The sequence below is a fragment of the Dama dama genome, chromosome 13 (genome assembly GCF_033118175.1).
Source record: "Dama dama isolate Ldn47 chromosome 13, ASM3311817v1, whole genome shotgun sequence".
Taxonomy (NCBI): Eukaryota; Metazoa; Chordata; class Mammalia; order Artiodactyla; family Cervidae; genus Dama; species Dama dama.
Genome location: NC_083693.1, coordinates 16,624,268 through 16,650,349, shown reverse-complemented (window position 1 = coordinate 16,650,349; position 26,082 = coordinate 16,624,268). Strand labels below are relative to the sequence as shown.

At 40.4% G+C, this 26,082-nt stretch overlaps 1 protein-coding gene across 9 annotated transcripts in view; it reads right to left on the bottom strand.

Moving 5' to 3' along the window:
• TTC23 (tetratricopeptide repeat domain 23) overlaps positions 1–26,082 on the bottom strand; it is a 148,644-nt gene that overhangs the window by 56,634 nt on the left and 65,928 nt on the right. For all 9 annotated transcript variants that reach the window (XM_061158602.1, XM_061158605.1, XM_061158606.1 and 6 more), the window contains one exon: positions 1,543–1,720. In XM_061158602.1, the coding sequence (XP_061014585.1) occupies positions 1,543–1,720 (178 nt within the window). The remainder of the gene's footprint in view (positions 1–1,542; positions 1,721–26,082) is intronic.

Below are 26,082 nucleotides of genomic sequence, written 5' to 3'. Positions count from 1 at the left end.
TAGGGCATCTCAGACTCACCATCAAAACCTGAGCTCACCATCTCGTCACCCCCCAGTCACCCCTGCTCCCCCACTGTAAATGGCACACACGTCTCAGGAGCCATCGTCGGCTCTTCCCCTTCCCTCTTTGTCCTGTATCCTTATTTCTATATCTCACAAATTCTGCCTCCTAAATCTTTTCATACCCAACTCCTTCATCCTTACTAACGTCATCCTGGTTTAAGCCGGTTCCATCTTCAGCCTTCAGTACTTCAGTCTACCTCCACCCCAGGCACATGCTCCCCAGTCTACTCTCTACATATCAGCCTCAATTACCTTTCAAAAAACAATGCATTTAAATCCGGGCTATGCCATTTATTGACTGTGTACTCCTGGGCATATCACTCAACCGTCCTAATTCTTGACTGACTTATCTATAAAATGATAATAATAATAACTCATAGGATAGGTATTAGTATTTAAGGGAGATGATCCAGAGAAAGTGAGAGAATGGCACACTCTAATAAACTGTGCATGGGAGTCTAAATAGTCATACAAATTTTAAAATAAATAGCAATAAAGAACTCTCAGTACTACATCATTATATCTCACTTGAAATAAAAAATGAGTTAGTCTATATTTTACAACTTTAATAGGGAAAAGTTCTCAGAAAACAATTTAAAAGGTGCTTTTAGCAGATGAGACCATATAAAAACATCAAACTGATGTGATGGTTAGTTTTATGTGTCAGCTCAGCTAGGCTGTGGTGGCCAGTTGTTAGGTCAAATACTAGAGCCTAGTTGTTAGGTCAAATACTAGTCTAAAAGTTGCTTTGAATGTACTTTGTAGTTGTGATTAACATTTATGATCAGTAGACTTTGAATACAGGAGATGACTTTCCACAATATGAGTAGGCCTCATACAGAACAAAAGGCTGAGGTTCCAGTAAAGAAGGGGGACTGTGACATAGAGACTGCTCGCGTTTTCAGCTGGCCCACCCACCCTATGGATTTCAGACTTGTCAGCCCCGACAATTGTGTGAGCCAATTCCTTAAATAAATCCTTCTCTTTCTCTGTGTATAGATCCAACTGGTTCTGTTCTGGAGAACCCTAACTGACACACTCACAGAGGAATCTTTTAATGATAAAGTGGAACAGCAGCTACCAGATGACAATTCTAAGTAACTTCAGGTAAAGACTGCAGAATGTGGTAGAAAATAACCCTCATAAATTTGGTCACATAATCTGTACACAGATAAACTTTAAAGAATAAAGAAACTGTCCATGAAACAAGACTTAAGTTATGCACCTGCTGTGGGAAAGCCACCTTCAGGGAGTCTCGGGTTGTTTGTGGAGCAGGCACGGGTGACAGAGGACCGATAATCCCATGCTCGCCCATGTGGGCACCTATGTGAAGATGTTTGTTGAAATTTTACTCCAGGCGGTGTTGTATGTATCTAGAGCACACACCTGAGCCAGACATTCTGAGAGCCGCTATCCCACTTTTACCTGTGAGAAGCAGTGGGCCAGAACAGCTCTGGTGGCCAGCACACTGCAGCTTACCTGCACAAGGTTGCTGACGGATGCGTCGTGAAACCCCAGGGCCTGCTCTGCAGCTGCCAGTCCCCTCAGTATTGGTACACACTCAAGACTTTTTTCACCTCTACTGATCTCAGTATATTCTAAAGCCTCTTGGTAGTGGGGCAGAGCTTCTTTTGATTTCTTCTGACCTTGATATACCCTAAAAAACAAAGGGATTATTTTTTAAATAATTAAACTGGAAGATACTGAAAATAAAAGATGGATTTGACTTTCTGACTCCTGTTCCCCAGGTTCATTTCCTAGGTAGCTAAGCCTTTCTTTCCTCCAAGGAGCAGCAAGGCATAGCAGTTAAGAGGAGAGACATTGGGATAATCAGGAAGATTGAAATCCTGGCTCTATCACTTACTAGGTGTAGGACCTTCAAGTTACTCGACAGTTTTCTCACCTGTAAGTTAACAAAAGGTATCTTAAAAAGAAAAGAAAAAGCGATGCTAAAAGAAAAGCTATGACAAACTTAGACAGTGTATTCAAAAGCAGAGACATCACTTTGCCAACAAAGGTCCATATAGTCAAAGCTATGGTTTTTCCAGTAGTCATGTACGGATGTGAGAGTTGAACCATAAAGAAGGCTCAGAGCTAGAAAAAATGGATACTTTTGAACTGTGGTGTTGGAGAAGACTCTTGAGAGTTCCTTGGACAGCAAGGAGATCAAACCAGTCAATCCTAAAGGAAATCAACCCCGAATATACACTGAAAGGACTGCTGCTGAAGCTGAAGCTCCAATACTTTGGCTATCTGACGCAAATAGCCAACTCACTGGAAAAGCCCCTCACTGGGAAAGATTGAGGGCAGGAGGAGAAGGGGGTGACAGAGGATGAGATGGTTGGATGGCATCACTGACTCACTGGACGTGAGTATGAGCAAACTCCAAAAAACAGTGAGGGACAGAGAAGCCTGGCATGCTGCAGTCCATGGAGTTGCAAAGAGTTGGACATGACTTAGCGACTAAACAACAACAAGTTAATGATAATAACAGTGCCCACTTCACTGCATTGCTATGAAGATTAAATTAAAGTGGTTAATATTAATAAAAAGAACATCTAGAATAGTCTCTGACACACAGTAAGTGCTGTGTAGGTGTTGTTTTAAAAAACATAAAATATTAAAACAACAGCAGTAATCAGAAAGCATGCTATGATGCTGATAACTGATCCACTGAGGAATTATAGAAATTCCCCAGTTTGATGAGGGTGTAAAGCACTCTCATTAAGTGTTGGAAAGAGTGTAATTTGGGTACAAGCTTTTCTATATCAGAATTATACATATATATGCACACACATTTCTAATTGCACTTTTAATAGTTTATCTTGAGAAATACTCTGGCACAAGAACTATATATAAGAATGTTTACTGAAGCATTCTTTGTAATAGTGGAAGAGTGGAAGAGTGGAAGAATATAAAACACTTAAAATGCCTCAGTAGATGATTATTAAGTGGGTTATAGCAAGTACATCTACATTGTGGGATGCCATGTAGCCATTAAAGTTAATTTTGATCTGTATTTATCATCACAGAAGTATATCCACTATATATTATTCAGCAAAACGGCAGATTACAAAAACACTTTATATAATCTTGAAGAAAGTGAAAGTTGTATCTGACTCTTTGTGACTCTATGGTCTATACAGTCCTTGGAATTCTCCAGGCCAGAACACTGGAGTAGGTAGCCTTCCCCTTCTCCAGGGGATCTTCCCATCCTAGGATTGAACCAAGGTCTCCCACATTGCAGGTGGATTCTTTACCCACCAAGACATAATCTTATGTGTGTGAAAATTTTGCATCTAATCTACATGTAAACATATGCATAAAGAGCTATCTAAATGTCACTAAAATGTTAGCAATAGTTATTTCTAAGGAGTTGTGAATGATTTTACTCTTCTTATTTATACTTTATAAATTTCCCAAATTTTCTTCTATAAAAATATATTACTTTTACATGAGAAAAATGTTAATTTAAAGGTGGTAGTGGGAAAATAATCTTGTAGCTTCTTAGGGTAAGGGTCTCTCATATAAATATATATATATCTCTATATAGTGTTACCAAACAATTAAAAAACAATCTTTTCTGAAACACCTGTGAAAATTATTAGAAACCTTTTTTCATGGAAAATTTTTAGTTACAAAACTCATAATAAAAGAAATCAATCCTTCCTATGTTGCCTCCACCCCAGAATCTTTACTACTAAAAGGCCTTACAATTTCTAATTACCTAAAAACTGAGATGAAATGTGAGAAAGTGACTAAGAGACCATAAAAATGGGTTTTGTTCTTGACTCAATTGTAAAAAAAAATTAATAAACAGAAACCTCAATTAAATAGAGTCAGGAGCCCAGAATTGGGAATTTTCCTGCCCTGGGGAGGGACAGCAGAGCCTAACAGGAAGAAGAAAGGCTCCTCTTCATTCCTGGTAAGAACTTAGCCAGTGAAAAGTCATGGACTCTTTGTGTACTCTGGCTCTCTCAAATTCTTTCCTCTTCTATAAAAGCATTTTCCTTCCCTTGCCAGGTGGAGTCTTGCATATCGTTCACCATGGTTTCAGACCCCCAGATTGAAATTTTCTGCCAATCCTTTATGAACCTAATTTTTTATTTCTGGAGAAATAACTGGCAGCCTTGTTTTTTTGTTTTTTTTTTTTAGGTCAACATAGTCATTGAATACTTTTCACAACTATTTTGCCCTTCAGTAAATTTCAAAGGAAATGACTAATAGAGTTACTTTTTAGATCTGTGGTTCAGATGATCATAGTGAAATAAAATGTTCACTGAATAGCTTATGAACTGGGATACCTTCTATAATTGTAAAGAGGTTGACAACACAAGAGGAGGTCAGGGATATGTTCCTGGACCAAGAAGCATCTAGATTGTAACTTGCAAGGACTCTAACCTTGGAAAGGAAGAGATTAATAGATGATCTAGTAATGCTGGACTCATCTTCTAACTCTCTTAATGAGCTTAGAATGTAGTGGATACTAAGTAGCTTTGCTGTTGTCATTGTTAAGTTGTTCAGTCCTGTCCGACCCTTTGTGACTCCATGGACTGCAGTATGCCAGGCGTCCCTGTCCTCCACCATCTCCCAGAATTTGCTCAAACTCACATCCATTGAGTTGGTGGTGCCACTTTGTACATATCATATTTTAATTTTTGAGAGAAAATCCACTGGCATCTGTGGTGATAGAAAGAGGCTTTGAAACATATGGCTGGTAACAAATCACTTAGCCAAACAAATTAAGATTCCTGGTAGACAAAGATTAAGTAACTGAAAACAGGAGTCAGCAAACCATGGTCTATAGACCAAATCTACTCGCTGACTACTTTTGTAAATAAAGTTTTATTGACATAGCCAGGCCCACTTGTTTACTTATTATCTACAGCTGCTTTTGCACTACAGTGGCAGAGTTGAATAGTTGCAACAGACACTGTATGGCCTACAAAGGCAAAAACATTTACTGTCTGGGTCTTTACAGAAAAAGTTTGTACACCAACTTTTTGTCTAGAATCTAGAAAAAGTCACAAACTTTTAAAATTATTTCTGATTTTTTTGGACCTAATTTAGCCTAGAGAACTCAGACAATGCCATAGATATTTCATCAAAGGGAAAAAAATTCAACTTCCTTTCTTATCTTCATAAATGATGAAGAGTGTGCCAAGGAAGTAAATAAGAGCTCCTTTGTTTCCAAAGTTGCCTGTAAAAGTCATAGAAGAGTAATAAAGCCAACACAAATGCCAAGATGATTTCATCCGGGCAACAACTTGAAAAGAAAGCAATATTCACAGCTTAGCAATCAAGATTATAAATGAGGAAAAAATAGAAAAGTACATGAAACAAGGCATACGTTAATTCATATATCAAAAATTCTTCCTTTCCTGAGTTAGAACACTAAAGAAAAGAATTTGGGGGTTTGTGAGGCCATCTAGCAACCATCTTAGTTGAAGCATGCACAGCACTTCAAGTTAACACAGCAGTGTCTTTTCAGGTATCAAAATGTCATCCTTCAGACACACCGGACTCTCAGAGAGAATTTTCTAGAAGAGAATACAGTGTGAGAGGCAGGGCCATCAATTACAAATACTGCAAAAGGAGTAGAAAACCCAAACAGTAGTTTTAGCATCCTTACTAACTAGGACATACAACCCTGAGAAAGAACAAAATGCTTTGATACTTGGTTTCATGGTGTGAACACTGGAGCCCAATAGGGTTGCTGTGAGAATCAAAGAAGATGTCTGAAAGTGCTTTAAAACTGAAGCCAGCCATACAGGTTGATATGAAATGCCTACACACAATCACACTTTTACTCCTTCCCTCCCAGGCTGTGGTTTCTTTGGAACTGAGAGGCACAGTTTCAGGTTGTTCTCAGGTTGAAACGGGCTCATGTGTGGGCTCAGCTTGTTCCCACCTACATAAAATTCTACCCAAATAACGGGTAGAATCAGTCAAACTCATGCCTGCAAGTGAGGCAGGCATTTTCTTATACAACTGGGCTTTTTAAAAAGTTGAGAATAATTTACTATAAGAACTATATATATTCATCATTAAAAGTAAGAAGAGATATTAAAAATTAAAATATATCAATGTAATCACAACATCTAAAGATGACTGCTATACACGTTGATATATATACTTCCAGGTGATTTTCTATGCGTTTTTTAAAAAAAGATCATAATGTTTTAGAACATGGGGCAATGAATGGTATATCGCTTTTAGTGGCTGAATGGTGCTATATAAAGTTTGATTGACCATACATGTTCAAAATTATTTGAAAGTTAAAGTGTTAGTCACTCAGTCATGTCCGACTCTTTGCAACCCATGACTGCAGCCTGCCAGGCTCCTCTGTCCATGGAATTCTTCAGGCAAGAACATTGGAGTGGGTTGCCATTCCTTTCTCCAGAGCATCTTCCTGATCCAGGGACTGAATCCAGGTCTCCTACATTGCCAGTGGATTCTTTACTGTCTGAGCTACCAGGAAAGTTCCCATCTTCAAAAATATTATTTAGGACATATAAAAAAATGGATGGTGAAAAATATAGTTTGTGGAAAAGTTTTACAAATCATATTTCTGATGAGGGACTTGAATCCAGAATATATAAAGAACTCTTATAATAGTAATAAAAGATAAATAACCCGATTTAAAAATGAGCAAAACATCTGAATAGTCATTTCTCTGAAGAAGATGCACACATAAAGAGATGTTCATCATTAGTCATCAAGACAACACAAATCAAAACTACAATGAGATACCACTTTACATCCATTAGGATGGTGGCTATAATAACAATGATTTTTTAAAAGACAGTAACAGTGTTGACAAGGATGTGGAGAAATTGGATCCTCACACACTACTGGTGGGTATGTAAAATAGTACAGTGGAAAACAGTGTCATTTTCTCAAAAGTTTAAACATAGAATTACTAGATGACCTCGCAATCCACTACTAGGTATATACCCAAAAGAAATGAAAACATATGTTAACATAAAGACTTGTACACAAATGTTCATAACTACACAGTTCATAAGAGTCAAAAAGTAGAAACAACCCAAATGTCCACCAACTAACCGCAGAACGAATGAACAAAATGTGGTATGTTCATGCAATAAAATGTTATTTGGCCATAAAAGGTAAGTTTTGATATATGTTACAAGACAGATGAACCTTGAAAAAATTACACAAAGTGAAAGGGGCCAGTCACAGAAAACCACATACTCTAAGGTTCCATTCATATGAAATGTCCTTAACAGGCAAATCCATATAGACTGAAAGTAGATTAGTAGTTGCCAGGGGTTGGGGAACTTGAGAATGGGGAGAAACTGGTAATGGAATGAAAATGTAAAATTGCTTGTGGTGATGGTTACACACTAAAACCCATCAAACTGTATACTTTAATTGGATGAACTGTATGGTATGTGAATTATATCTAAATAAATCTGTTATTTTTGAAAAGTTTGTGAACATTTGGAAGCAAAATGAATTACAGATGAGACTCAGCAATAACCATTAACAGTCATTTTTGTTTAAAGAAATAACTGTACTAAAATTATTAAACAAAAATGAAAGTATTTTAAGCTTAACATCATCTGCAAGCTAGACATTACTCCTAACTTACTCATTTAAAGCAGGTCAGAAAGATACATGGGTTTTGGCTCTAAATTGGTCCTAGTTCACTGGATGATCCTACCCATCTCTTTTGGGGGGCAGGTTAGGAAAACCGGTCTGGCTGCACCTGACACTCAGCACAGTGGACATTTCCACAGGGATGCCATAAATCAGGCTTGAACACTGAGCTACTGGTCTCTCTTTAGCCTCCCAGAGTTGTTGGCATGTCTCCTGAGAAGCTCTACGTCCTGGAGATCTCCAGGGGAAAGCCTCGGTCTGTGCAAAGCAGTAAATTCATAGAAAGAAAAGATAACAAAAATATTTTTAATGGCGTGCTCTAGTAAATCAATTACACGGTAAGTTTAAATATGTTAATATATTTCATATCATGACCTCAGATGCGGAAGAATCTAGTAATAGGTGATAAACCCGGAGTCTTTTCCCGTCAGATGATTGATTCAAGCCAATAAGCTGTGGTTAAGGAAATTAGCCAAGTACTGGTAGGTCAGAGAGGAAAAATGAATTCAGTGTGGCTCCCAACTCCCAGATTAGCAGAATTCACAATAGGACAACATGGGGCTGGAACAGAAACACCAGTCCCGCAGCCCAAAGCTGAGTGAGCACACCTGGCTGTCTGGGGGATAATGGATGGATTTGGAGACGTACCAGTGGCTCTGCTGGGACCCTCGTTTCCCAGAACTTGATGAGTTCAGATGACTCATGAGGGTCGTCTGAACATTCCTGCTTGGCTTCCATGATGCCGGTTCTCTTTCAGCTCCTAGTTCTCTATGGATCTTTGCTGGTCCTTCTATCTGGAGTGTTCTTCCTTCCATTTCTGCCTGGCTAACTGCCATTCATCTTTCTATCATCTCTCTTCCAGTTTCAGTTTGGCTGTCTCCTCCTTAAGTAGCCTTCCCTGCAAGGGCCAGAACTAGTGTGAGACCAGGGAGACATCTAGGACACATCATTTAAGAAGGTGCTCATGCTCAGGGTGGGAAAAGAGCAGGGTTGGCATCCAAGTGTGAGTGCCTCCTTAAATGGTGTGGTCTGGGCACCTGGCTCCCTCATCCTAGTGCTGGCTCAGTCCGCTGCCATCCCAGGCTGGGCTGGGTGCCTCTGTGAACACCCGACTGTGCTCCCACAGAACCGTGAACCTCCCTGCTCTGGATACATCTCTCACGTTGAATTATAAGTGCCTGGAGACTCAGCACTAATCCCTTTAGGGCAGGATTCTGAAAAAACAGAGGCCAAGTCTGCCACATTCATCCTGACATCCCCAGCACCTTGCAGTGTCTAACACACAGTGGGTGCTTGTTGTCTATGGAAGGAGAAAGGAGGGAAGACAGAGGGGGAAACCTGCAGATTCACTGACTTTGAGGCTATAGTTCTTACCTTAATTTTCACAGATGTTTGGAATAAATTTTAGGGAAAATATGCAAGAAAGGAACATATTTTCACACTGATTTAGTAGCAAAAATATCAGACTGTTGCTCTAATGAAAGGTTGGAGAAATTATTAAAACTTTATGAAGGGTTAGGGTAGAAATCTTGTGAGAACCTATTAGGCGTTGAGCTGTATACCCCAACCCAAATTCACCTAAGTACACCTCAGTCCTCATCCTCAGCACCTCAGAATGGGACTTAACTTGGAGACAGCATCACTGCCGACATAACTAACTACATTAAGAACATGTCACACTGGATAATATTTGCAACCCCATGAACTATAGCCCGCCAGGCTTCTCTGTCCATGGAATTCTCCAGGCAAGAATACTAGAGTGGGTAGCTGTTCCCTTCTCCAGGGGATCTTCCTGACCCAGGGATTGAATCCGGGTCTCCTGCATGGCAGGTGGCTTCTTTACCATCTGATCCACCAGGGAAGCCCCACTATAACTGGCATCCTTATAAAAAGGAGAAATTTGGATACACATGAACACAAAGGCAGAGACTGGTGTGATGTATCTGTCAGACAAGGAACACCAAAGCTGCCAGTTAGGAGAGAGTCGTGGAACACCTCATAGTCCCCAGAAAGAACCAACATCGTCCAGGTGTTCATCTCAGACATCCAGCCTTCAGAACTAAGACAGAATGACTTTCTGTTAAGTCACCTCACTGACAGTACTTCGTTATGGCAGCTCTAACAAACGAGGGCAGACCTCCCACTGGCTGACTCCAGGCTCAGAGATTTTCCTTTCATCAGCACCCTACCAGATGAATACTGGGTGTGCTCACCCAGGGCAGCTAGTTAGACAGGGAAGCACCAATTTTTCTTTTTTAAATCACATTGTGGTCAAGTCCACGTGGTAACTTTCCATTACTTCACTGCCTGTAAATTTAATTTGAGTATCTGCTGAGAAGGAGAACTGGAAGGAGGCAATTTCAGCAGGAACCAACACATGGCTTTCATTGACAATAGTTTTGCCCTTGTTACAAGAATGTCTGCATGATGGCACAGACCTCATGAATCCAATGACATCCAACAAGCTGTTAGCAGGAAGCCAGCCCTGAAGGGATATAGTCACACATGAAGGTGACCTGTTACCATTTCTGAACTCTCTAAGTTTAAAAGATTTGTGTCAAACTATCCTTGGCCTCACATTTCAAGCCCTAGAGAATTCTTCAGACTCCTGAGTCCTTGTTTCATCTGTAGGTAAAGCTATTTACCTCCTCACTTAATTTAATAATAATTGTATTCAAAGTGAAAAAATCAGATCCCTCATACCATGTACACAAAAGTTCCAAGTGACTTGGAGACCTCAATTTAAAAAGCAAAGCTTTGATCTGTTTGAGAAAAAATATAAGGAAAAGTAACTCCATGATTTGGGAATATGGAAGGGCTTCCATGATGGCTCAGACGCTAAAGAATCTACCTGCAACACAGGAGACGCCAGTTTGATCACTGGGTCAGGAAGATCCCCTGGAGAAGGGAATAGAATAGAAGTATTCTAGCCTGGAGAATTCCATGGACAGAGGAGCCTAGCGGGCTATAATTCATGGGGTTGCAAAGAGTTGAACGTTGCAGAGTGACTAACACTTTCTTTTCACTTCAACTCCATGATTTTGGGATAGGTAATGACTTCTTAAATAAGTTACAGATCATAATGAAAGAGGTTTGGTAAATTAGGTCACATTAAAAATAAAAATTCCTGTGCATCAAAATTCATCATAAAGAAAGTGAGACAGCAGACTACACATTAGGGTACACACAATATATGTAAGCAGCAAATAACATGTCATCAGAAATTAGAAGAATGTCTACAAGTTAATAAGAAAAATGCAAATAGCTCAGTTAAAAAACTGAGTAAAAGAAACGAGTAGACATTTCACAGAACAGAAATTCTAAATGTCCAGCAGATGTATGAAAAGATGTCAAATCTCACTATTAGGAAAACACAATTAGAGAAATTACATGATCGGCAAAGACAAAAAGTCTCACAAGATCAAGTGTTGACAAGGATGTGGAGTAATGGGAATTACTGCTGCTGAGAGCACAGACTAGTGGAAAGCAAACTCAGTAAAGGTGATGATGTGGATACTTGTCAATTAAGCTATTCCACTCCTTTGCAAATACCTCAAGAGATAATCTTGCACGTGTGCCCATGAAGACGTGTATAAGAATGATCAAATCAGAAGCAATCTAGGTGTTCACCCTCAGAGAATGTATAAGTAAATTAAAGTCAGAGCAAACATAATATGAAGGTTTAAAATGAACAGTATCAACTGATGTGGATACATATCAAAAACGGAAAAGTAATGGGGGGAAAAGCAAGCTACAGAAGGAAACATATATATGAGGTATAAAAATAAGAAAAATAATACTGTATATTTTTATGGTTATACAAATATAGATTCAGAGGAATGAAAAACACAAAATTCAATATCACAATTGCCTGTAACATGGGGAGAAAAAAACAGCATTAAGAAAAAGCATAACGGGCTTCCATTTATCTGCAGTGTTCTACTTGGAAACTCGGTGGCATGCACATGTATTCATAGAACAACATCTTTAATTTTATATACCTGAGATATTCAGTTAAAATACTTGTTTAGTGTGTGCAGAGAACAGGGCACGTTCTACCCTTATCCTTTGAAGTTGCTGCCGCATGCTATTCCAGGGTCCTGGCACTACCAGCCAGAAATGGAGGCTATCAAGCTAATGCAATCTACAATGAGCCTTCTGGAGCTCATTGAGGGTACACTGTTCACATAAAAGAAAATACAAAACAGAAAATAAAATTACTTAGCTTCACAATATATTTAATGAAAAAAGGGATTGAGGGAGTACTACATCAGGAAATAACTAAATTATAGTCTTACTTCCATTTCCAACTCATTTAAAGCATCAGTCAATTTCAGGCAATCTTGTTTGTCTCCATCTGCTCATAAGTAATGTGTGGGAGAGCAACATTGTCTCCTTTTCTTTCCTATCTACCTGCCAGGGATGTTTTGAGGATTTATTATCTAGTGGGCCCATAACCTGTTTGGGCAGCTTTAGGAAACACACTAGAGGCAGATGAAAAGAGAGAATTTTGAACAACACAATGTGGCAGTATGTTAATTTGGCAGGTCCACAATTTAAACCACAGCATATTTTATTGAATGAAAATATATCTGTAGTAACTCTACAGAGTACAGGACAAGACACTATCTCATTTCAGATGAGCTTCAGAAGATCTCACAAGGATGGAGACTTGTTTTAATCTGCAACGAACAAGTGAAATCTCCTCTGATATTGCTAAAGCAATAGGAGCTTTCCTTTTATTTATTTAAAATGCATTTTAGTAGCATTTTATTCAGAATCTGATACTATATTCTGCAGTATAGAAAGTAACTTTAAAAGATCTAAATAGGTATGTGTATCTAGGAGTTAAATATTCTTTAAACCACAAGAATGGGTGACAGTGTAGTTGTATACATCCAGTCTTTCCTATCATAACTGATTTTTCTTGGAGAATATTAGTATACTGGTATGAAAATATCAGTTTCTCTTCCAGATTGTAACTTCTTTATCTTTTGGATAAATCTCTGTGCAGCCCCAAGGCTTGTGAGGATTTAAGTGTATTTTTATTTATTTATTTACTTGGCTACATCGGCTCTTAGCTGAGGCACACGGTATCTTTTCTGCGGTGCACAGACTCTCTCACGCCACTCTGGTGGCATGCAAGCTCTGTAGTTGTTGCATGTGGGCCTCAGTAGCTGTGGTGTGTGTTGCTCTGGAGCATGTGGGATCTTAGTTCCCAGACTAGGGCTCAAGCTCACGTCCCCTGCATTGCAAGGTGGGTTCTTAAGCACTAGACCACCAGAAAAGTCCTGACAGTTTCCCTTTTAAAAGCTCGAGAATTTGGCAAGAATACTGAGCACCTGTGAAAAGCAGAGGCCTTGTGGGAATGTTGCTGATGATGCAAATCTAATGAAAAATCAGTCTTGAAAGAGGAAAAGTAGGGTTTTCTAGTCAAATGAGAAAACGTTTACATCTGGGTCTCCATACAAAGGTAAAGGCTGTGTTCTATAGAGGGCATGGTCAGTTTTCCATTCTGCACAGTGAATGGGATCCGTACCGTGGTGAGGAGTGTGGACACCAGAGTTGGACCGAGACCTGGCTCTACTCGGCTGCCCCCCAGCTCTGTGACCCTGGGAAATGACCTCAGCTTCTCTCAGCTTCAGTCTCTTCACCTGAAAATGAGAATGTGCCGGGCACCACCTCACAGGGAGGACTGCAGAGTAAATGATGAGATGAGGTCTGCAAAGCACTCAGCAAGAGCCTGGCACAGAAGGTGGTGAAGAATCGCTGGTTAGTGTGGTTGTTTAAAATCATCATTAAGTGTCGATGTTTAAGGGAGATGCAGACAGAGTGTTAGGAAAAGACAAAAGTGCAGTTCTCTGAAACAGTGAAGCTGTCTGAAGAAAATGAAAACACTAATTTGAAAAGATATAGGTGCCCCAATGTTCATAGCAGTATTATTTACAATAGCCAGGATATAGAAGGGGCTTCCCAGGTGGCATAGTGGTAAAGAATTTGCCTGCTGATGCAGCAGACACAAGAGACATGGGTTCGATCCCTGGGTTGGGAAGATCCCATAGAGTAGGAAATGGCAACCCATTCCAGTATTCTTGCCTGGAAAATTCCACAGACAGAAGAAGCTGGTGGGTTACAGTCCATGGGGTTACAAAGAGTCAGACATGACTGAGGAAACATTACATACATACATACGCTATAGACAGGTGCCACCTATGTGCCCATCAACAGGTGAGTGAATAAAGAAGATGTGAGATGCCTACACACACAGAATGGAATACCACTCAGGTGTGAAAAGAATAGAACTCTGTAAGAGACATAATTACGCTTAGTGAAACAAGTCAGAACAAGACAAGTACACTCTATATTATCACTTATATGTGGAACCAAAAAATAAAAGAATCAGATGAATGAAACAAAACAGGAACAGACTCACAGGTATAAAGAACAAACCAGTGGTTACTCGGGTGGAGAGGCACGAGGGGACGGACAAGATAGGAGTAGTGGAGTACGAGGTATAAACTACTAAGCATAAAATCAATAAGTAACAAAGATATGTTGTACAGCACAGGGAAATTCAGCCAGTATTTTGTAATAATGTAAAATGAAGTACAGCCTATAAAAATATTGAATCAGTATGTTGTACACCTGAAACTAATATAATATTATAAATCAGTTATACTTCAACAAAAAATAAAAATAGTAAAGCTTTAGAGGATTCAATAATAAAAAAAGTAGATAAAAGTTTATGAAAGTAATGGCAGGAGGAATCAAGATGGCAAGATAGGAGGATGTGGAATTCATCTCTCTTCACAAATACATCAAGAATTACATCTACAAATGGAATAATTCTCACAGAGCAAAGCATTAGTAGAAGACTTCAGACACCTAAAAGGACAAGACAAAATCTTCTTGCAATAGGTAGGATGAAAGAAAGAAAAAAAAGAAAAGAGGAATCAGAAAAGAGACCAGCATCCTTAGTGGGACACTAAGGTGAGAAGACATTCCCGCACTCAGAAAAACCCCCTCATGGTGGGGAAATCAGCTGAGACAGAAAAGGAACTTTTGGGGATCAAAGGAGAACACAGCAATGGACTGTGGAAGGCAAGACAAAGTAAGAATTGCGTGTGTGATCTGTACTGCAGCCCCATGCACCCCAACCTGAGCTGTTTCTCCTGTCCGGGGGGTGTGGGGGTGCTAGGTGCTGGAAAGTAGGGTGTGGACCCAGGGAGGGGAGACAGCTACTGGCCGTGAAAAGCCTGAAGGGACAGGAATAAAGAGCTCCACGACCAGGAAAGTTTGCAGAAGCCCATGATACCACAGAAGCAAGGCATCCCTGAGTGGCATGCGCAGGCAGGGAGGCCATCGTAACCCGCTTCCCCACTGCTGGTTCTGTCTCCTAGGGCACTCGGAGGGGCACCCATCTGGTCAGGCGCCCCTGCTCCTCGAGCAAAGGCCTCCTCCATCCAGGAAGCGCTCAGGATCATGAGGGCTGCCCACGGCAAAGACTCCTCTGGAATCAGCCCTGGGTGCCCTTGCCTGAGACGGGAACCCACCAGTGCTGGTGGGGTCTGAGTGCTAAAGTGTGGGGTGAGGAGACTGGTTTCAGGGAGAGGACCGCAGCTGGTTGTGGGGACGTGAGTGAGGAGCTCTGTAGCCGGGAATGCCGCCAAAGGAAGCATGGTCTGCCTAGGAGCCTATGTGTGTGCCATTGTTGAGTGATGGGCAAGGGGTGGAGCCCCCCCCACCCCCACACCCCAGCCCCTGCCTCCACAGGCACTGGGAAGGACCCCACCAGAAAAACCATGTCCCAACTTGGGAAACCTCCCGCAGCCCAGACTCTGGACTGACAGATTGACAGCCTTTTCTTGATTCCAGTCTACCGCACCTGCCTGACACTTGTCTCAGTCTGTCGCGCCTGCCTGCCGGTTTCCACCACCACAGGCCCGTCACATACAGCCCAGTGTGGCCGCCACATCCCTCTCCCTGGCCTAAGCGAGCAGACAGGCAGACAGTGTCACTCTGCTGGGTCTGACTCTTTGTGACCCCAGGACTGCAGCTCACCAAGCTCCCCTGTCCATGGCAAGAATACTCGAATGGTGTGTGATTCCCTGCTTCAGGGGATCTTCCCGACCCAGGGATCAAACCTGCGTCTCTTGCATGTCCTGCACTGGCAGGTGGGATCTTTACCACTAGCACCACCGGGGAAGCACCCCACCCCCTAGGTGAGGAAGTGTGCCCCTGCTAGTCGCTGCTTTTGCTCCCTCTTGCCTATGGGCCTGAGGGTGAAATCAGAGATGAGCCCCAGGGGTGGTGCAGCTAAGAGGAAAGAAAGTCTCTCCACGCAGTTGCACAAGCTATGGATTCAATCCCAGCTAGCTGCTTGGTAAATCCTGCATCTGTGGAATATCTGAATGGACAATGAGTGTCCCCACAACTGAGACTGGTCTAGCTTTAGCAGCAGTGAACTTTGGGGCAACTACATGAAGGAGTTAAGCCAGATCAGAGTCTAAGCTGCTGAAACAGTGCCCACCAGTGGGTCCAGAGATCTACCCAGAGGTACTAAAGAGCCTCCTGGGGAGGCAGGGTTGACTGCGGCTCATGGTGGGAGCAAGAACACTGACAGGAGTTCAGTTCAGCTGCTCCGTTGTGACCCCATGGACTGCAGCACGCCAGGCTTCCCTGACCACGGACAGTAGAGGCCCCAGGAAAGAATTATTATTACTATTATTCTTTTTTGTTTATGTCATTTTGTTCAGTTGTTTTTATTATTTATTATTTGTATTTTAAAATTATTTTAAATACATTAAAAATTTGTTTTTTCTGTGCTTGTTTTATGTTTCCTTTTTTTCTTCTTTTTTTAGTTCACTTTCTGTTTTTGTTTTTATTAGTTTAGTCTTTCTTGATGTTTGCATTTCTTAGTTCCTTGTTCTCTTGTTTTTGGGGGCTTTTTCTTTTTCTTTTTGTTTGTTTCCTTGTTTGTTTTTGTTTTTTTGGTTTTGGTTTTACCATTTGTCTTTGAGTTTGGGTTGTCTTTGCTTTCCTTTCCTTTTTTCTTTTTTTTCTTTCATGCTGTGCAGCTTGCAGGCTTCTTGATTCCCTGACTATGGGTCAAGCCTGGGCCTTCAGGGTGGGTGCATCACATCCAGGACACAGGACCACCAGAGAATTCCTGGGCCCAGGGAATATTAATCAGCATGTGTTCTCCCAGAGGTGTCCATGCTGACACCAAGACCTGGCTCTACACAACTGCCTTCAGGCTCCAGTGCTGGAGACCTCATGCCAAACAACCAGCAAGATGAGATCACAGACCTACCCATCATCAGACATGCTGCCTAAGTCACACTTAGCTTGCAGACACCCCAAAACACCACGTAATGTGGCCCTGATCATCAGAGGGAAAAGTCTCAGCTTCACACACCAGAGCACAGGCACCAGTCCCTCCCACCAAGAAGACTACACAAGTCCCTGGACCAACCTCATCCACCAGGGCATAGACAACAGAAGCAAGAGGAACTATGGCTCTGCAAGCTGTGGAAAGGAGACCATAAACATAGTAAGTTAGACAAAATGAGATGAGAGAGAAGTATTTTTCAGATGAAGAAGCAAGGTTAAAAAAAAACCACACGACCAAGTAAATAAAGATAAAATAGGTAATCTACCTGAAAATGAATTCAAGGCAATGACAGTAAAGATGACCCAAGTTCTTGTAAACAGAATGGAGGCACATATTGAGAAGACACAGGAAATGTTTAACAAGAACCTAGAAAAACTGAAGAACAAATAATCAGTGATGAACGGCATGATAACTGAGATGAAAAAATACACTGGAAAGAATCAACAGCAGAGCATCTGAGGCAGAAGAACAGAGAGTGAGCTGGAAGACTGAATGGCAGAAATAACTGCCATGGACCAGAATAAAGAATGAAAAGAAATGAGAACACCTTACCCTTCAGAACAACATTAAAAGCACCACCATTCAAATTATAGAGGTTCTAGAAGAAGACAAAGAAAAAGGGATTGAGAAAATATTTGAAGAGATTATAGTGGAAAACTTCCCTAACATAGAAAATGAAATAGTCACCCAAGTCCAGGAAGTGCAGAGAGTCCCATACAGGTAAACCCAAGGAGAAACACACCAAGACATATATTAATCAAACAAAAATTTAAAACAAACAAAAGAATATTAAAAGCAACAAGTAACATACAAGCGAATCCCTACAAGGTTATCAGCTGATTTTTCAGCAGAAACTCTGCAAGTCAGAAGGGAATGGCAGGATATATTTAAAGTGGTGAAAGGGAAACACCTACAACCAAGATTACTCTACCAGAAACTACCTCATTAAGATTTGACAGAGAAATCAAAAGCTTTAAGCAAAACCTAAGAGAATTCAGTACCACAAACCAGCTTTAAAACAAATGATAAAGGAAATTCTCTAGGTGAGAAACACAAGAAAAGAAGAGAATCTACAATAACAAACCCAAAACAATTAACAAAATGGTAATGTGAACATACATATCGATAATTAGCTTAAATGTAAGTGAATTAATGCTACAACCAAAAGATACAAACTGGCTGAATAAATAAAAAGACCCGTATACATGGTATCTACAAGAAACTCACTTCAGACCTAGGGACATATACAGACTGAAAGTGAGGGGATGGAAAAAAATATTCCAAGCAAATGGAAATCAAAAGAAAGCTGGAGTAGCAGTACTCAGACAAAATAGACTTCAAAATAAAGACTATTACAAGAGACAAGGAAGGATGCTACACAAAAATCAAGGGATCAATTCAAAAAGGAGATATAACAATTGTAAACATTTTTGCCCCCAAATAGGAGCACCTCAATACATAAGGCAAATGATAACAGCCATAAAAGCAGAAATCAACAGTAACACAATAATAGTGAGGGACTTTAACACTCCACTTATTCCAGTGGATAATTCATCCAGACAGAAAATTAATAAGGAAACACAGATCTTAAATGACACATTAGACTAGATGGGCTTAATTGATATTTATAGGACATTCCACCTGAAAGCAGCAGAATACACTTTCATCTCAAGTACACATGGAACATTGTCCAGAACAGATCACATCTTAGGTCACAAATCAAGCCTCAGTAAATTTAAGAAAACTGAAATTGTATTAAGCATCTTTTTTGATGACACTGCAGCTAGAAATCAATTATAGGAAAAAAACTAAAAAAACACAAATATATGAAGGCTAAACAACATGCTACTCAATAACCAAGTGATCACTGAAGAAATCAAAGATGAAATTAATTTAAAAAAAACTAGAAACAAATGACAACAAAACCACAATGACCCAAAAACCTATGGGATGCAGCAAAAACACTTCTAAGAAGGAAGTTAGCAAACAATCTCACCTCAAGAAACAAGAAAAATCTCTAGTAAACAATCTAATCTTATACCTAAAGCAACTAGAGAAAGAAGAAAAAAACCCAAAGTTAGTAGGAGGAAAGAAATCATAAAGATCAGAGCAGAAATAAATGAAACAGAAACAAAGGAAACACAGATTAGTGAAACAAAAAGCTGGCTGTTTGAGAAGATGAATGAACTTGATAAAACTTTACCCAGACTTATCAAAAAAAAGGGAGAGGACTTACATCAGTAAATTAGAAATAAAAAATAAGGGACAACTGACACCACAGAAACAGAAAGGATCACAAGAGATGACTGTAAGTAAACACATGCCAAAAAGTGGAAAGCCTGAAGAAACGGACAAACTGTCAGAAAAGCACAACCTTCCAAAACTGAACCAAGAAGAAACAGAAAATATGAACAGACCAATCACAAGTGATGAAATTGAAACTATGATGAAAAATCTTCCAACAAGCAAAAGTCCAGGAACAGATGCCTTCACAGGCAAATTCTATCAAACATTTACAGAAGAGCTAACATCCATCCTTCTTAAACTCTTCCAAAAAATTGCAGAGGGAGGAACGCTCTGAAGCTCATTCTATGAGGCCACCATCCCCCGGCACAAAAACCAGACTAAGATACCACACCCAAAAAATTACAGGCCAATATCACCTATGAACATAGACACGAAAATCCTCAACAAAATAGTAGCAAATAGAATCCAACAACATATTAAAAGGATCATACACCATGATCAAGTGATATTTATCACAGGGATGCAAGGATTCTTCAATATATGTAAATCAATCAATGTGATACATAATATTAACAAATTGAAGAATAATAATTATATGATACTCTCAATAGATGCAGAAAAAGCTTTTGACAAAATTCAACACCCATTTATGATAAAAAACGCTCCAGAAAGTGGGCATGGAGGGAACCTACTTCAACATAACAAAGATCATATATGACAAACCCACGACAAACATTATTCTCAATACTGAAAAGCTGAAAGCACTTCCTCTAAGATCAGAAACAAGACAAGGGTTCCCATTCTCACCACGATTATTCAGCATAGCTTTCAAAGTCCTAGCCTTGACAATCAGAGAAAGAAATAAAAGTAATGCAAATTGGAAAAGAAAAATAAACCTGTCATTGTTTGAGGATGACATGATACAATACACAGAACCTAAACATGCCACCAGAAAACTAGTAGAGCTAATCAAAGAATTTAGTAGGGTTCCAGGACACAAATATACAGAAATCTCTTGCATTTCTATATACTAACAACAAAATGTCAGAAAGAAAAATTAAGAAAAAACAATTGCATTTACCATTGCAGCAAAGAATAAAATACATAGGTATAAACCTACTTAAGGAGATAAATGACCTGTACTCAGAAAACTATAAGATACTGATGAAATAAATCAAAGATGACACAAACAGAAGGAGAGGTATACCATGTCCTTGGATTGAAAGAATCAATGTCATGAAAATGACTATACTACCCAAAGAATCTACAGATTCAGTGAAATCCCTATCAAATTACCAATGGCATTTTTCACAGAATTAGAACAAAAAACTTTTACAATTTTTAATGGAAACACAAGAGACCCCAAATGGTAAAAACAACCTTGAGAAAGAAAAATGGAGCTGGAGGAATCAGGCTCCCTGACTTCAGACTATACTACAAATCTACAGGCATCAAAACAGTGTGGTGTTGGCACAAAAACAGGAACATAGATCAATGGAACAGGACAGCAAGCTCAGATATAAACCTGCACACTGATGGTAACCTAATCTATGACATAAGAGGCAAGAATATACAATGGAGAAAAGACAGTTTCTTCAATAAGTTGTGCTGGGATAACTGGACAGCTACATGTAAAAGAATGAAATTCAGAACATTCCCTAATATTACACAAAAGTAAACTCAAAATGGATTAAAGACTTAAATGTAAGGTGGGACAATTAAAGTCTTAGAGAGAAATATAGGCAGAACACTTTTTGACACAAATCACAGCAAGATCTCTTTTGATACACCTTCTAGAGTAATGAAACTAAAAACAAAAATAAACAAATGGGGCCTAATTAAACTTAAAAGTTTCTGTAAGTAAAGGAAACTATAAACAAAACAAAAAGACAACCTTCAGAATGGGAGAAAATATTTGCAAATGAAGCAACTGGCAATGAATTAATCTCCAAAATAAATAAACAACTTACACAGCTCAATAACAAAAAGACACACAACTACACAGTCAAAAAATGAGCAGAAGAACTAATAGACATTTCTCCACAGAAGACATATGGATGGCCAACAAACACATGAAATGCTCAACATCACTAATTATTAGAGAAATGCAAATCAAAACTACAATAAGGTATCACCTCACACCAGAAAGAATGGCTATCATCAAAAAATCTACAAACGATAAATGCTGGAGAGGGTGTGGAGAAAAGGGATGGGAATGTAAGTTAATAGAACCACTATGGAGAACAGTATGAAGCTTCCTCAAAAAACTAAAAATAGAACTACCATACGACCCAGCAATCTCATTCCTGGACACATGCCCAGATAAAAATGTAATTCAAACAGATACATGCAGCCCAATGTTTGTTGCACCATTATTTATAATAGCCGGGACAGGGAAGCAACCTAAACGTCCATCAACTGAGCAGGGGATAAAAAAGATGTGGTACACATATACAATGAAAATCACTCAGCCATAAACCAGAATGAAATTGTGTCAGTTACAGAGACATGGCTGGACCTAGAGGCCGTCATAGAGAGTGTAGTGTTAGAAAGAGAAGAAGAAATACTGTATATTAACGCATATATGTGCAATCCAGAGAAATGGTACATATGAACCTATCTGTAAAGCAGAAACAGACAGAGACAGAGAACGATCATATGGACACCAGGTGAGGTGAAAAGCAGGCTGGGATGAACTGGGAGATTGGGACTGATACATGTACACGACTATGTATAAAATAGCTGAGTGATGAGAAACTGCTCTATAGCACAGAGAACTCGGTGCTCTGCGGTGCTCTCAATGGGAAGGAGACCCAAAGATGACGGGATATATGTGAGCATATGGCTGACTCACTTTGCTCTACAGCAGAAACTAACAGCGATGTAAAGCAATATATTCCAATTTAAAAAAGGAATCTGTGCCATGTGGTTTTCTGCTTTCCCAAATTAAAAAAAATAATCTAAAATCTTCTTCAATCATGGGAATATGGGATGACGAAGAATAACAGGAAAAACCAAGTTATTTCCTTCTTTGTTAAGCATAAAGCATTCCGGATACAGAGCACTGCATGGGAGGATCTGACAGGACAAACCTCTCCTCTGGGGAGCGGTGGGGTGCTTCCTGGGAGCGGGGAAGGGAGGGGCAGTGCGGAGCACAGGAGCGTTTGTCAGAGCCTTGATGCCCAAAGGATAAGCGCGGAGAAAGCGATCCTTTAAAGAACCACACCTACAGAGGTGTGACTAAGACACCACGGACCTCCAGGCGATGGCACGGACTAAATAACAGAAGCTGAGCAGAAGAAGCAACGCTAGATTTGGAGGTTATTGACTGGACTCATTTAGGGAGGATGACAGTAGAAGCAAAGGCTATTACTGAAACATCAGACATTCACAACAAAAGCCCCGGGAATGCTTTGCAGGGAAGCATGTAGAACTAAGTAGAAGTCCATCACCCTAATGAGGTGAACGGAGGCAGACACAGACCACACTCCCCTATTGGCCACTGCTTCCTCCATTACCTCCCATCCCCCTCGGGAAGTACTCGCTAAGGGAGAACCCACCCCCGTGCTCTTGCCTCTTTGGGAAACTTGTGTTAGAATCACTTTGGAAATCTTGTGGCTATAATGAATCTAGACAAAGAAAACAAACCTGAGCTTAAAGCATACACACACACATATATACATATGTATAGCTTAGGCACTTCATAAGAGCAAAGACAAACAAAACAGCCCTCTCAAGTCATAGGAAAAAGTACAGGAAAGAATATGGCAAGCCAGGGGCAGTCTTGAAGTTCAGTATCTTACTCTGTGATGTAGGTACTACATGCTTTAAAATAAATCATTTCCAGAATGAAATGGCAGAAAGGCAAAAGCTTAGAGAGCAACAATAAAACAGACCTTTTTTTTAGGCTTAGGATGTACTCAGATGCTTTAACGTAGGGTCCATTTTACCACCACAGAATGCCCCTGGGAGGCTGATTGGTCCCATTGCAACAGAAAAGGCGAGGGCGGGATTGTTTGGGGTCTTCCAGCTGGGAGGGCTGGAAGGACGCTAACGTGAACACAGGGCCACCTGCCTCTAAGGCCACACTGTCGAACAGACCATGTCACGCTCCTCAGAGACACCAGGGAGTGTCCTGCTGATGCTCTGAGGAGTGTCTACTTATCACAGGCATGCTAGAGAGCTAGCTCGGCACAGCAGGCAAGGCCGGGCCAAGTGCTCTCTGGGCAAGCTGTGGAGGACCCCGAACGCGACCAATCACGCAGTGGCAGAGAAAGCTAGGGACAGGCCCTGAGGTCCCGAGTGGCAGTCTCAACAGGCCATCATTATCATGCCATGTAGGAAGACTATTTCACAAGGGATGTGTGTGTGTGTATGTACACATGTGTGAAAATCGTGTATCCCTGCTTTTATAAAGACATTATCTGTATCTGGGGAATCTATCAGTAATTAGGATAGAAAATGATATTTAACACTGGAAAAACTTTGCTTGCTTTTCCTAGTGACTATCTTGGCCCCATTTGAAAAAACAACTGTGCACACAGGAACACAAGATTTGGATTCACTCTCCAAAGTTGAGAAATAATTACTGAATGAAGTAGTGCTGGAACAGAGAAGGGCAGGTGGAAGGAATGATGCTTCAGGCCACAGTTAGGGATGGAAGGCACGGAGCGTGAGTCACTCCGCAGCCCTTATCTGTCAGCTCAAGGAGAAGGGAGCTGGCCTGGCCTGATGGGCACCATAAAAGGCGAGGCAGGAGGAGGATGAGGATGCACTGAAAGATGCCCTTTTAGGAGAAACACAAATCCCGCGAGAGCTGCCTAAGAAATTATCCACTTCCAAGACAGGGCAAAAGAAAAAGCCCTTGTGGTTGTGAGCATAACTGTAGAAACGTCCAAAACCAAAGCCTTTTACTTTCTAAAGCAAATTGGTTTGGACAAAATAGTCACACTTCAGTGGAGAAATAAAGTGCATGAAAACCATGCAGTTTAAAGATGTATGTTCCAACGAATATGTTACAGTGAAGGACAAAAAGAAGCAGCGAAGTTTAAAACAACTCCCCTTAAATACAGTAACTTCGGAGGACATCTTGGAACATTAGATCTCCTCAGGTATTCAGCACATACGCGTACAAGGCCTGCCATCTGCTGACAAGGTTTGGTACTGCCAGTTTAACTGGAAAGTGTTCAAGAGGCAGTGGATTTTGTCAGAGGATAATTTACTCAATTCTGTAGCAAGTGCTTCATATTAATTACGAATAACATTAGTCAGGTCTCAACAAATATCAGATCTTGGTCCTCATATCTGTATATTACCTGTTTTACAATGTAAGACAGAACACCTATTTCTGGGCAGGAAGAAATTCTGGACTGGTAGCCCTCCCAGTTACTACTCTCTTCCTCCTGTTAGGTAAATGGAATCATACAGTATGAATTCATTTCAGTCTCGGTTATTTCATAAATATCATGTTTGTGGGAGTCACCCAACATATTAAGCATAGGAGTAGTCTGATCATTTTCTTTCTATGAACAGATCACAATCTTATCTACTCTACTGCTGAGGAACATCTGAATTGTTCCTAATTCTTGGCTATTACAAATAGTGCCGCTTTGGACATTCTTGGCTATGTCTTTTGGTGAACATACGTCTGCATTTCTGTTGGGCGTATGTTTGGAAGTGATACTGCTGGGTCAGAGAGTATTAAGTATGGGCAGAGTAACATGGAAACATATATTACCATATGTAAAATAGCTAGCCAATGGGAATTTGCTGTGTGGCTCAGGGGACTCAAACTGAGCTTGGTAACAGCCTAGAGGGGTGGGTAAGGAAACAGGTTCAGGAGGGAGGGGGCGTATGTATACCTATGGCTGTTTCCTGTTGGTGTATGGCAGAAACCAACACAATACTGGAAGGCAATTATCCTTCAGTTAAAAATAAATGATTAAAAAAATGTAGTAATAAAGCTAACAGTTTTCTAAAATAGCTATACCAAATATACTCTAAACAACCACATATGAGAAACACATGAGAGCACGGTATACTTGCCAACACGATGTTATGGGTCTTTTAAAATTTTTAGCAATATTAGTGGAAATGTAGTAGTATCCTGTGAGTTTAATTTTTATTTCCCTGGTGACTAATGAGAGGAATGTCATGTAATAGGTTTAATACGTTTAATAGCTATGTGGGTATCCTTTTTTGTGGAAAGTCTATTGCCCGGGAGTTCCCTGGCAGTCCAATGGTTAGGACTTGGCACCTTCACTGCCGTAGTTCAATACCTGGACGGGGAACTAAGATCCCACAAGCTGCTTGGCGCAGCGAAAAAAAAAAAAAAGTGTCTTGCCCACATTTCTATTCAGTTATTTGTCTTTGTTTTATTGCCATACAGGAGTTTTGTACAGATTCTAGTTATAAGCCCTTTGTCAATTATAAATATTACAAATAACTTCTTTCTCTTTGTTCTTGTCTATGGTATGAAAGATATGCTGATTTAAGTACAGAATAATATAGCATCAAGCAGATGGGAAGACGGACTTCCCTGGTGGCTCAGATGGTAAAGAATCCACATGCAACTCGGAAGACCTGGGTTCGACCCTTAGGCTGGGAAGATGCCCTGGAGGAGGGTATGGCAACTGACTCCAGTATTCTGGCCTGGAGAATCCCCATGGACAGAGGTGCCTTGTGTGCAACGGTCCCTGGGATCGCAAAGAGCTGGATACGACTGAGCGACTAAGCACACACAGAAGGGAAGAGAG